This window comes from Globicephala melas, chromosome 7 (genome assembly GCF_963455315.2).
Source record: "Globicephala melas chromosome 7, mGloMel1.2, whole genome shotgun sequence".
NCBI lineage: Eukaryota > Metazoa > Chordata > Mammalia > Artiodactyla > Delphinidae > Globicephala > Globicephala melas.
This window is the reverse complement of record NC_083320.1, coordinates 24,516,077-24,529,261: the sequence shown is the minus strand read 5'-3', so window position 1 is coordinate 24,529,261 and position 13,185 is coordinate 24,516,077. Positions and strand designations below refer to the sequence as shown.

Below are 13,185 nucleotides of genomic sequence, written 5' to 3'. Positions count from 1 at the left end.
TTTAGGAGGCATTATCTAATATAACGCTGGGCTTTGAAACTTGAGCCCTTATACTTAGTGTAAAGTGCTAGAATATACCTCTAAAATTATAGCTAACCTTTTGTGATGAGGCAGGAACTGAAGAATGGACTGGTTCAGAATCAGGCAGAACTGACTTGTGGTCTAGACTTGTGACTTTGGGCAAATAAACTCACCAATCTGAGTTCCCTTATCCTTATATGCATAACAGGGATAGTAGATTCTTATACAGTGTTAATGTGAGGATTACCTGTGACAACATAGGAAAGGCATCTAGCATAATTTCAGTGACCTTGTCTTCCTCTTAAAATCCATATCTCCTAATAAACTAACACACACACACAACACACACACACACTATTTTAAAAACATCTTTTCAAAGTGCTTATTAAGCGCCTTCTAGAATATCTAATCTTCAACCATCTCAACAGATACATTAATGCACATACATTTTAGAACTCATATCACATTCACTGCATGCCGGTTAACCATCAGAAAAGAGTTTATTAGATGAAAATAAGCCTGTTGTAAAAGATTTCCCTGCAATTACTTCACTGCCATTATCCTGGCCACACGCTTATGGAGCTTTTCAAATTAATATGCTTAGATTACTGAGCAAGTAATCAAGCAGTGGAATTCTATGAGGAACTCAATTACTAAAGAAAATGATCACTCAAGCATTTGAGAAACCGGGGCTACATCTAATTTTGAATAGTGGATCATTATTGACATTATGGAAGCATTCAGCACAAACACTTGGACATGTAGCAGTAGAAAGGGTATCACTTTCTATACATGTGGTAAACTGAACGAGCTGCTTGCTAACATCTCTGTTAAATGTTATTCTGCCTTGCTGAAAAAAGAAATAATATCAACCTTGAAATCAGTACTTTAAAAAAAATAGGGAGCTGATTGCTTGATTGAATAAAAATTGGATTGTTAACTCACATTTAAAATAAACAATTCTAATTTTTCTACTTGAGATAGAGTAATCTTTTATAGCCTAGAAATAATTATCCAATGAACACAAGTATAAGAATTGATTTCTACATATTTCCATATTAGAAACTACTTAAATACTTTCATTATTGCATTTTAATCATTCCACCACCAAAAGGCCCTCTTTTGACTAAATGATTACGTATAGATCCATGTGCTGTGTTTTTACTCATTTAATAATTTTAATCATACTTTTATTTTCTCCAAATTATGCATCATCCAGATGCTTTTGATGAAAATTATTTTTCTAATTCTGATTTTTATCTAAGAGTTAAAGCAAAGACTATTTTAAGAACTTTGCTATAGTGTTTTAAAAGCATCTGAATTAGGAAAGGTAGTGTAGGAAATGGGTTGAGACTGGTATGTTTATTGTTCTTCCTCTGCTCTCTTCCAAGGCAAGCAGTAAAGAAAAATCATTCAATAGTGAGTGATAATTCCTAATAAACCTAGTAGTCATCAGCTGTGTGGCCTTGGGGAACTCACTTCACCACTCAAAGTGTAATAGTATAGCATGATGATGATGATGGTGATGATGATGATGATATTGATGATGATGATAATGATAATGTAGGCAACGCTAGCCTACCGGAAACATCATTAGCATAAAATAAGGCAGTTTTTATAAGGTAAAAGTGTTGTGAGAGATTATCATGATTATTCTGAGCATCAATTTTTTGGAGCATTAATTATTTTTTAGAGTCATGTACCACATAGAAAATATACTGAAAGATTTTCTCCCTTTCCCCGGCAAAATGAATATATGTGCACAGATTTTTTAAATGTCAGTAAAATTTCAGGAAACCTTTGCCTTTCTTAGGCCTATTCATTGACTACCCTGTTTAAGGTCCCCGTTGTGGTGGAAGTCCTTGGTTGCCTGGTCAGGAGTCAACCCCTCACATACCTCACACCTGACTACCTTCATCACAAAATTCTGAAATGTTCAAGTATGCATTAACCCATATGAATCTCCAGAATGACCTAAGTCTAAAAGCGTACGACACTCCTCAATGAATTAGTGAATTGTAACATTTTTCCCTCTCCTGCTGGACATGAAAAAGAAGTATGCTTCCATAGTTGCTTTTGGCAGCTGTCTCATGAGGACAAGGGTAACCAGACCTAAGATGAAGCCAGCACTGTGAATGGCAAATAATACCGTTAAGCCTGCGGAAAAATAACCTGCTGTACTCTGAACTTCCTTTTATAGCAAATAATAAACTTTACTTACACATCCTTGAAGTCTCAGTTCAGATATCATTTGCTTGGTGATGATGTCTCAGACTAAACCAAGCAGGACCAGTCCATCAGGCCCTCACTCTCAAAACATCTAATGTACATAGAGCTTTATCATTTAACTCAATCACAGTGATTAACATCAGTATTATAAGAAAAACTTGAACAGCTTAAGGGCAGAGTTTTTTTTTTTCCTTTGTTTGATTCATTATATTATTGCATTCACAGAACTGTGTCTGCCACATAATAGGCATTGTACATTTTTTTGGGAATTAATGAACACCAGAATACAGTTTTAAAAGACATGAATGGAAAAAAAGTAGGTGGATCCTGCTTACATTTTTCTGAATCCTATAACTAGAATTTTAGTACAAACTCTATTTCCTTGCTATGAGAAGATTAGTATAGAATTTTTCATAAAAGAGCAATAGCAAATAATGTTTATATCAGGTTTTCTGAGGTAATATTAGTTATTTGCATGTGATGGGATGAGGAATATTGCATTCAATTTTACAAAATTCTGGAAGATGATCTTTGACAACTTGAGGAGGTGTCCAATCTTTAACATTCAGTCATGGCTCAGGAATTCTTTTTCCCTCTGAAGTTCTGGTATAACATTCATCCAGAAAAGTATGCAAATAATAATTGTACAGCTTAATGAATAAACACAGAGTGACCACACCTATGTAACCACTACCTATCTAACAAGCAAAATTGTATTAGCACACCAAAAGCCCATCTTAGGCCCCAATCTTTAGAATAATGTCATAATAACATCTGCAGTGCTTAGACCAATTTAGTTCCAAAATTCCTGAAAGTAAATAATGAATGATTCATGAATAGCTATTCCATGTTAAAAACTTTATTCACTTTGGAAGGAGACATGTTAATCATTCTTAATGTACTTTCTCCTGTTTAATCCCTTCGAGCCCTTAACCTGTAGTGATTCTTGGTAGAGCAAATGAATCTAAAGATAGTCCATAAAAAGAGATTTGTAGAGTTTACATCTGGAAAACAATCTCATATGGACTATATTTAAAATTTGCCATTGATCTGTCTTGCTCATTCCTATAGTTGATGAATTCTCTCTCTGAAAAGTGAAGAAAAAAAAAAAAAAACCTTTCCTTTTAGAAGGATAAAACTGAAGGAAATGAGAAACATAACAATAAAAAAAAGATTAAGTCCTTCAGAAATTGGTTAATTGATTGCCTGACAATTATAACAGAAATGCTTTAAATCTGAAAGCCATCAACCCCTGACTCTGTTTTTCTCTTCAACTTAATTAGAAGAAAATAAAACACAAATGTATTCTTGTTTAGCTGGAACTTTGGGGAAATATGTAGGAAGTTATAGGCAATAAAGTACCAGCTGCTTCTTTGTTGCTAAGTTTAACAGAGAGTGAGCAGCAAATGTGTTTTTATAATTTATCATTCCTGTGTATTAAAGTTCTATGACTAGCTGCTTAGGAGAGGTTGTAAGCAAAAGCCATGTTACCAAAACTGAGTTAAACTGCAGCACAGAGATAAAAGTGTGAAACAAAGTATCATCACTAACTAAAAGCACACATTTCTTTGGGAGATAGATATTGACAAATATTTATAAGAAATATTTTCCCTATTATTTTCCAAATAAAATTGTTTGTCCATGATCTCATCAGCCTAATTATCTGGCAATAATGACATGCCAGATGAAGAGTTCTGCCTGTATATCTTACACAAGGTGATAAATAAGAGTCTCTGATAGACTCTTGAAGAGAACAGAAGAACCGAAAGCTTTTAAATGTTAATATCTTACTGGCTTTACCTACGGTAATATAATCCAGGGACTATGGACCCCAAATTAGGATGTTTTTAGTATCCAAAGTAGTTGCTTGTATGCATTTTATGACAAATACTGACGAAGAAATATGTCCATAAAATATTTCAGGTCAAAAAGCAAGTTTATATGTAAACTACATATACATAGTATATATACTATGATTCTTACTTTTAAATCATATTTATCATCTTGCATTGGAATTAAGATCACTGTTATCTTTATCTGACAAATCATTCTGAAATATAATACATTTTAAAGCTAAAGGAGCGTTCTAAAGTCCTTTGTCTTCAAGCATACACAAGTTTTATAACAAACATCAAAAATATGCTCATTGAATATAGTAATTTAAATGTTTTTCTTTCTCATGACCAAATATTTGGTGAATTGCTTACAATGATTAAATGATTAGGCTCCTTAACTTAAAAAAAAAAAGTACTTCCATATGTTGTCACAAAAACTCTTTAAAACATTCTTGCGTCACTAAAGGAGACAATGTCTGAGATTACACTGACTTTTATATTTTGGGATCTTTGGAGTAATGATGTTTTACATGACCAAAGACATCTCCCGAGCCTCTATAGCCATCTGATCTTTGATTTTTACGCCTTCCCAAAGTTGGCTGCAGACATCCTCAAGACACAGATGCATCTGTTCTTTCATCCATTCTTTTAGTTAGTGTTTATTAAGAAACTACCATGGGGCTTCCCTGGTGGCGCAGTGGTTGAGAGTCCGCCTGCCGATGCGGGGGACGCGGGTTCGTGCCCCGGTCTGGGAAGATCCCACATGCCGCGGATTGGCTGGGTCCGTGAGCCATGGCCGCTGAGCCTGCGCGTCCGGAGCCTGGGCTCCGCAACGGGAGAGGCCACAACAGTGAGAGGCCCACATACCGCAAAAAAAAAAAAAAAAAAGAAAAAAAAGAAACTACCATGTTTAAGATTGACATTTGCAATCCAAAAGAAGTGGTGTGTGTGTGTGTGTGTGTGTGTGTGTGTGTGTGTGTGTGTGTGTTGGAATATGTTTGGCCGAGAAGACAGAAAAATTCACAGGTTTTAAGACTCCAAAGAGAGAAATGAGGGAATTCTAATAGCTATGACTCAAGCAAGTTCCTAGTAAGTCCCATGCTAAATAAAACAATTATTCATTGGGTGTTAATAGCTTTGGTACTTTCTAGTAGAAAAGCAGAAATTAAGTAATTTGCCCGTGGGTACACAGTTTCTCATATATGAACAGTAATGTCACCTGATTCATGGAGTTTGGGAGAAAATTAAATGAGTTAATATATGTAAAGTATAGTGCCAGCTAAATTGATAAGTACTCATTAAATAACAGCTACTATTATTGTTATTACCATGCTGGGTACTATTCTAAGTACTTTAAGTACATTATTTAATTTGATCTTCACAATAGCTTCATGTGGTAGAGAACATCATTCCCTTTTTATAATTAGTAAACTATGAATTAGAAAAATTAAGTAACTTGTCCAATGACACACAACTAATATGTGTTGAAAATACAATTTGAACTGAGACAATCCAAGGTTCACGCTCTTAAAAACTATGTTACGGACTCAGAAACTAAAGAGCTCTTGGAGAACAAGGCAGAGTCTAACAGGAAAATAACTCAGACCCAGTATTCAAGGAAGCTCCAGATTCACACGTTTTGCTTGATCTTCTGCACTTGAACTCCCTGGGAGTCCAAAACCAGATCGAAGGCACATCATCAGTTCTACAGAGGCAGAAAAAAGTTAAACTTAAGTGGCTTTGGGGGTAGGAAGAGGGACTGTCTGCAGTTGGGCACAAGGGACCTACTTATGGAAAATATTCTAAAATTCCTCTGTAAGGCTTTTTTTGGGGGTGGGTGGGAGGGAATGTTCTAAAATTGGGTTAATTTTAGATGATGTTAATTCCACACAACCCAGTAAATTTACTAAAAATCATTGTATTGTACACTTAAAATGGGTGGTTTTATGGTATGTATATACATTATACCTCAAGAAAGCTATTATTTAAAACAATTTTTTAGCCCAGTGCACCCTGGAGGTTGCCCATGACAGTGTTTAACCACATGTGTGGTGTGAACTTACAGGCATCATGTTGTGAAGAGATGGGGGCTGCGGTGACTCATGCAATCAGGAATTTCAACCTAGAGAACCGGGCGCAATGGGAAATCAGCAAGATGAAGCCCTTCCCCGCTCCCAGGCACCCCTCCACCAAGAACCTCCTGCGAAAGCAGATGAGCAGCCATCCAGAAATTAAGGGAGAAATTGCTAGAAAAAATGACAAACTGCTGTCATTACTAAAAGATGTGTATGTCGATTCCAAAGATCCCGTGTCTTCTGTGCAGGTAAAGGATGCTGGAAAACGTCAGAAGCCAAAGGAGTTCAGCTTGCCGGAAAACCATCATCCTGACATGATGAATATTAAGAACATTCCCAAAGGCAAAATTTCCATTGTAGAGGCACTGACACTTCTCAATAATCATAAACTTTATCCAGACACATGGACTGCTGAGAAAATAGCAAGATGTAAATTCTCTTCTTAAATATTTCATAACTTTTGAAGTCAAAAATCTTACCCCCTGAAGGCAAGAAAGCAATACAATCAAAATGAAGAGAATCCTGAAATTACTTTTCCTTAATGTACTCTGTGTCCCCGTACCCTGTTTATTTTCTCATTTTTAGCATATTAAATTATATAAATTTAAAAAATAAAATTAAAATAAAATAAATAAAAATTTTAAACAAACCAATAAAACATATAGATATTATGTTTCTGCTCTAATCAACCCTGAATCTCCAAGTTGGGCCTAATGAATTGATACTTGTTAACTAAATCTATAATAGTTTTTCACTACTGTGAAATAAATGACCCTAAAAACTAGTGGTGTAAGACAACTTTTTCATTTTATTAATACCACAATACTGTAGGTGAGAAATATGAGCAGGGCTCAGATGGGTGTGCCTTTGCTTCTCTAGTCATTGAGGAAACTCAGTGGTACTCTTCTGGTAGATGGGATGGTCTGGTGGGTCCAAGATGGTTTCAATCACATGGCTGGAGTCTGGGGTTGAATGAGTCAAAGAATAAGACTGCCTGCCAACCAGGGGTGCCTCATGTGGCCTTTCCATGTAGCTTAGCATGTCACAAGATAATGGCTTCAGAATAGTCAAACTTCTAACATGGTGGCTCAAAGCTCTTAGTGAACACAATGGAAGCTGCATCAGTTTTATGACCCAGGCTTGGAAGTCATACACTACTACTTGTGTGTAGTCTATCAGGCAAAGCAGTCACAGCCTTCCTAGATTCAAGAAGAGGGGAAATAGAATTCACTTCTTGTTGGTGAAGAATAAGGTCACATTGCAGAGGAACATGTGAGACTGGAGATATTGTTATGGTCATCATTTAAAAATACAGTCCATTGTCATAATAGTTTACAACAATAATCACCATTAATAGAGGGTTCAGAAAAGTCTGTTAATTCTTCAAAACTTCAAATGTCTGAAACTTTGAGGTTATCACACATCATGATATGTAAATTAGAAGGAATTTGGAGGGTTCATGGTGATATTCCCAAATACCTCAAGAAATTCACACAAGAAACTTGCTTCCTGGAAAAATCCTGACTTTCAGGCATGATTATACACTTAATTTCCCTTGTGCTTCCTTATGAAAACAATTTGTTTACATAAAAAATTAGTTTAATTTCCTTTTAGTTTGAGATTCTAATACAGTAGCTGAATACAGCTGTAAACTGTCTCCTTATAAAATACTTAATGCTGACTATGGCCATTTTTATTCATGCATTTCCTAGATGGAATATGACATTTGATGACTTTTGCCCAAAATAACCTTTTTTTTTTTTGGTATGCGGGCCTCTCACTGTTGGGGCCTCTCCCGTTGCGGAGCACACGCTCCGGACGCACAGGCTCAGTGGCCATGGCTCACGGGCCCAGCCGCTCCGCGGCATGTGGGATCTTCCCGGACCGGGGCACGAACCCGTGTCCCCTGCATCGGCAGGCGGACTCTCAACCACTGCGCCACCAGGGAAGCCCCCAAAATAACCAATTTTTAAATTACAGTCACAAATGCATTACATTTATCCTATGTTTTAGTAAACATTTTAGAGCATATGACAGAAACATATACTAAAAACAGGTTTAATTTAAAACCCCTTCAGTTTCCTATACATCAACCTCTGAAATTCCAACCCTGAAACTTTTCAAAAAAGTGAGTTAGGTGAAGGAAATGAAGAGAAAGGGAGGAAAAAATAAACCAAACAATTAAACAAAGGGCAGAAAAAGTGGTTTTAATCTCTGGTTTGGCCATTAACAACCATTATGTTACCTTCCACAAGTCACTTAAGGCCTGCTGGGTTCAGTCCTCGTATGACAATGAGGGGCTGGACTGAATCTATGTGGTTTTTTTTGTTGTTGTTGTTGCTTTTGGTGATGGAGGTGTGACTTAAACAATAAAAAGCACTTCCAGAAAAAATACATTAAAGCTAAACATACATGACTGGAGTTATTCTGGTTGAAAAGTGGGTGAGGTCATCTGGAGACCAACCCACTCAACCTCCCCTAATCACCAGCTCCTCTGCCGCTAACCCCTATACCAGCTTTTTTTTTTTTTTTTTTTTAAATAACTATCATGGAATCCTATCTCTAAAACATAAAATTTGAAAGTCACTAGATTAGATGGTCTCTAAAGGATCCTCCTTGAAGAGCAAATACTCTTAGGAGCTAGAAGAGTAACTACTGGGTAAATTTTTATATAACAAATGTGATTACCCTAATGGGTAGGACCATGGATATACATGTGTATTCATAAATATGCCCTTAACAATAAATGAGTCTATGCATTTGATTTTCCGTGCAAATATATAATTTTAGATATATAATAAAAGCAACTACTATCTAGGAGATAGTATCTATCTATCATTAGGTAGTGAGAGAGTACCTAATGAAGTATTAAAGTTATCTACCATCTCAAAGCAATCTTAAACACAGTTACCAGTTTCATTTTTTTCACATGAGGAAACATAAGCTTGGGAAGGTTTAGCAACTCGCATGGGGTCAACAGCTAGAAAGGGGTAGACACAATATTTGAATGTGGAATGATCTTAAGCCAGAGTAAATGTTTGTTTGTTTGTTTTTCCCCCACTGTATCAGTAGGTTTCCTGTCTCTGTGAGTGGTTGCTCCAAGGAGCAAGTGGTTTGGGGCTTTCTCCTGAAGAATGGGTTGGGACTTAGTCCCTGACACTGAGCTGGGATGGTGTCAAAACTGAGGATCAAGTGCCCCATATTCCAAGGAAATGATGCAGTGGATAGTGTTTGGAGAAAGGAGGGATGGAAAGGTAGTTAGGCTTCAAGCTTCCATCTTGCCCCTCTCTCTCTTCCTTTTTTCCTCCTGATTTGATGAAAACCCCTATCATTAGAAAATAAATGTGGGGGGAATGATGTACATATTTATACCTAATCACATAAGCTGCCTCTGGTTATGAGCCATCTATAGCCATAACTAATGGCAGACATACGCACAGGAATGTGTGCGTAGGTGTGTGTATTCTTCTCTACCTAGTAGAGAAAGGGTGAGAATCTTTGTACCCCTAGTTTTGCAGGATCCTATATGTGTCTTCTTGTATGTTTTGCTAATGATCTAGGCTTTCCATCCCTTTAACCTATGAGACTATTTAAAACTAGAAATGACCTTGTATAGCAACTGGTTCAACTTTTCATTGACTCAACCACAGTCACACAACTAGTTCATATGTGGGCTGAACCTAGAATTTCTCAACGCTGACATCCTCCAGTTAAGGGAATCTTGCAAACCAAGACTGTACACACACTAACATGAACATGCTACAGGACAAACTATTAAAGTAAGAAAGCAACTTAGAGAAAACCTATTCCTCACTCCTTTATTTTTTAGATTACAAAAGTGTCACCCAGAGAGATGGAAAAATTGTAATATTTTAAAATAAATAACAGATGCCAATCTAGAGCTTCTATCCATTATACATTGTGGTTAGAGATAATTTTATTAAACTAAATCAAAGTAGTGTGTACCACTGGTGAGATCTTAACCCTCTCTGAGAAATATACATTTTTGAATACAACTCTCCTTTTGTTATTTATAAACTTTCTCGAAGACAGGAATTAATGTTTCATGTGTTTTTTGCCCTTTTTGCATAGTGACTTATCTACAGTTAGTGCTAAAGAAGCATTTATTTGACTAATAACAGTCTTAAACTCAATGACAAACACCAGTGCAATACTTAAGCACAAATGAGTCTATATTGTGTTAAAGAACAGCTGCAGAAGACCCACCCGATCATGCATCCTATTGCCTCAGGTCATCCATATATAATTAGTTTTAAACTACCTAAGGCATTTTCAAGACAAATTAACTAATAAATGTAAGCATAAATTTGTTTCTTTAGAAGAGACTATTTAAATTGTTCTGAAAGTATGCCTCTCTACGCCTGAAGGCAAAAATCATGCCACCACTCTGCCTTTGCTCTTTCAAACCAAATACAGCTTATTCTAAATTTATCTTATCTGTCTTATTTTTTAACTCTATAATTAGTTAATATAATTAATGCCTTCATTATTATTTTATTATTCTTAGACCCTTTCTAAGATTTCTGGCATTATTCCTGTGATCCACACAGAGAAAGATGAAAAGAGTTCAATTTTTCTCTGGGTTGGAATACAAATGGTCTCCTCAGTTCCAAAGACTGGTGATCTTTTTGATCTTGACACTTAGGGGAACAATTTAAAGTTTAAAAAATGGGTGAATGAAAAGAATGTCTATTTGGGTTTCTTTGTGATAAGGTCCAAAAGGAAATTTGAATTCTCCCTGCTAAAAATCTCTGGAGCTATGTAAACCATTGAAAGGCAGGTGGTGATTTTTTTTTTCCTTCTCAGGGATTCTACAACTAAAGAAGAGGAGGACATAAGTCTAGAAAGAAATGGATATAGAATAGGATACTGATCAGCATGAGATCATGATCTTTATCAATGATCTTTATCTATTTCCTTAGATAAAGAAATTCTAACAATCCCCAGAGACGATTCCTGTTAGGTGATTAAAATACAGACTACACATGTATATACTTACACACACACTTAAATTTAGTACATCATAGTAAAGTATACTCAAAGTTTGCTCATTCATTCAACAAATAATTTAGTGCCTACCATACACCAGGCTATAACCTGGGAAAATCTGGTTAAAATGCATTCTAATTGCTAGATTTTGGAGTACCAGTAAATGATCTTATTCATTTCTTATTCAGTCTGAAATTTCTGAATCTGGGTGGTCATAACAAATCTTCAGTAATAGTTCCAACATTCGTCCATACAATAACATAATCTGGGTAGCTTTATAAATATATATTGCTTCTGAGGCCCACCCATACATCTATTTAGTCAGAATTCCAGTTTTAGGGGATGGCAAATGGGTAGTTGTTTTTGCTGTTGTTTTTAACCCCTTCAGTCATTTTAATGCAGTTTGTTTGTGGACCAGAGCTTTGGAACCACTGGTCCTGGGTTCATCATCTTTATTCCTAACAAGAAACTATCCTTGACTAAGTCAGTTAAGGGACATATTACATAAACCCATTACAATAACTGCTCCAAAGGGACTATTCCTACTCAGATAGTGGTACTGCCATGTCTATTAAAATAAGAAGCACACTAGATTGGAGGCTTATTTCAGGGGATATGCTTCCTTTTTGTTTATTATTTTTTAAATTATTTATTTTTTGAAGTAAAACTGACATATTATTTTCAGATGCACAACATAGTAATCTGATATATTTAAACATTATTGTATATATATAACTGATTCATTTTGTTGTAAAGCAGAAACTAACACACTATTGTAAAGCAATTATACTCCAATAAAGATGTTAAAAAAATAAACATTATGAAATGATCACTACGATAAGTCTCGTTACCATCTGTCACCATACAAAGTTATTACAATATTATTTACTATATTCCCTATGCTGCACATTACATCCCCATGACTTGTTTTATAACTAGAAGTTTGTACTTCTTAATCTCCTTCCCCTATTTTGCCCATCCCCCCCAACCCATAACCACTGGTTTGTTCTCCTTAAATAGTTTAATATTATACTCACTTAAAATTATACCCTCTTCCATCCATAACTTTTTAAAAACCTCAAAATATGGGTACCTGCAGAACTGCACATGTATGAAAAGATTCGTGGATGATTTAACTTTTCCAAATTCTCTCAATAAATTTATGATAAAGTTAGCTAGAATCCAATTCTATGTATTATTTACCACTCCTAATTCTCTCTTTCTCTCTCTTTTCTTCATATTTTGCTCTATCTACTGAATGACTACTTATCTTTCAATACCCAGGATACTTACTGGAAATTTTTCTTCATACCCCTACAATGTAATCCCCAGGGCAGAAGGCATATTTGAAATTTTGTTCACTGACATATCGTCACAGAAAGGACAGAGCCTGGCACAAAGTAGGTGCTCAATAATTATTTGTTGAATAAGTGAATAAACGAATGAACAATAAAAAAATAAATCTCATTATTTCTATTCCTGTAGCACCAAGGCATTATTAGTTAAAACGAACTTATTGGTAATTTAGCAATGGCTAGTAGTAGTTAATATAAGTATTTTAGCACTTGTCATTTTGCGTTATAATTATTTGTTTCCATGACTGACTCAAGCTGTGCCTTGTGTATATGTCTCAGTCTCACTCAATGCATGGCATATGGTACACATTCAATAAACGTTACCTGAATGAATGGATAAATAGAACAAGGTATCTCTCAAGATTCATACTTAATTTATTACAAATCTGATACCAATAAATTTAGATTATTTAAACATGATTCAAATACAGAAATTTAAGTGACTATTTCAATTCATGACAACATTCTCTATTGGCTGGAAAAACATAAATTCCAAAGGGGTAATATAAATACATCTGGGGAACATCATTAATTTCAGTGCTCATATTTCATAATCAAGCAAGTAAAAATAGATTACTTTATGAAGGTTTATGTTTGGATAAGTTCTTATGCAATAATATACTAAGGAAAATACTTTGTTTTAATTTAAATTATTGCTTA

General features: G+C 35.4%; 2 protein-coding genes across 2 annotated transcripts in view; one reads left to right on the top strand and one right to left on the bottom strand.

Annotated features, from left to right (window-relative positions):
• ERBB4 (erb-b2 receptor tyrosine kinase 4) overlaps positions 1-13,185 on the bottom strand; it is a 1,112,005-nt gene that overhangs the window by 900,274 nt on the left and 198,546 nt on the right. The gene's annotated exons all lie outside the window — the stretch shown is intronic.
• On the top strand, positions 6,169-6,606 carry LOC115851260 (NADH dehydrogenase [ubiquinone] 1 alpha subcomplex assembly factor 4-like). The gene has a single exon (XM_030852983.1). The coding sequence runs from the start codon at positions 6,169-6,171 to the stop codon at positions 6,604-6,606; it is 438 nt and encodes a 145-aa protein (XP_030708843.1).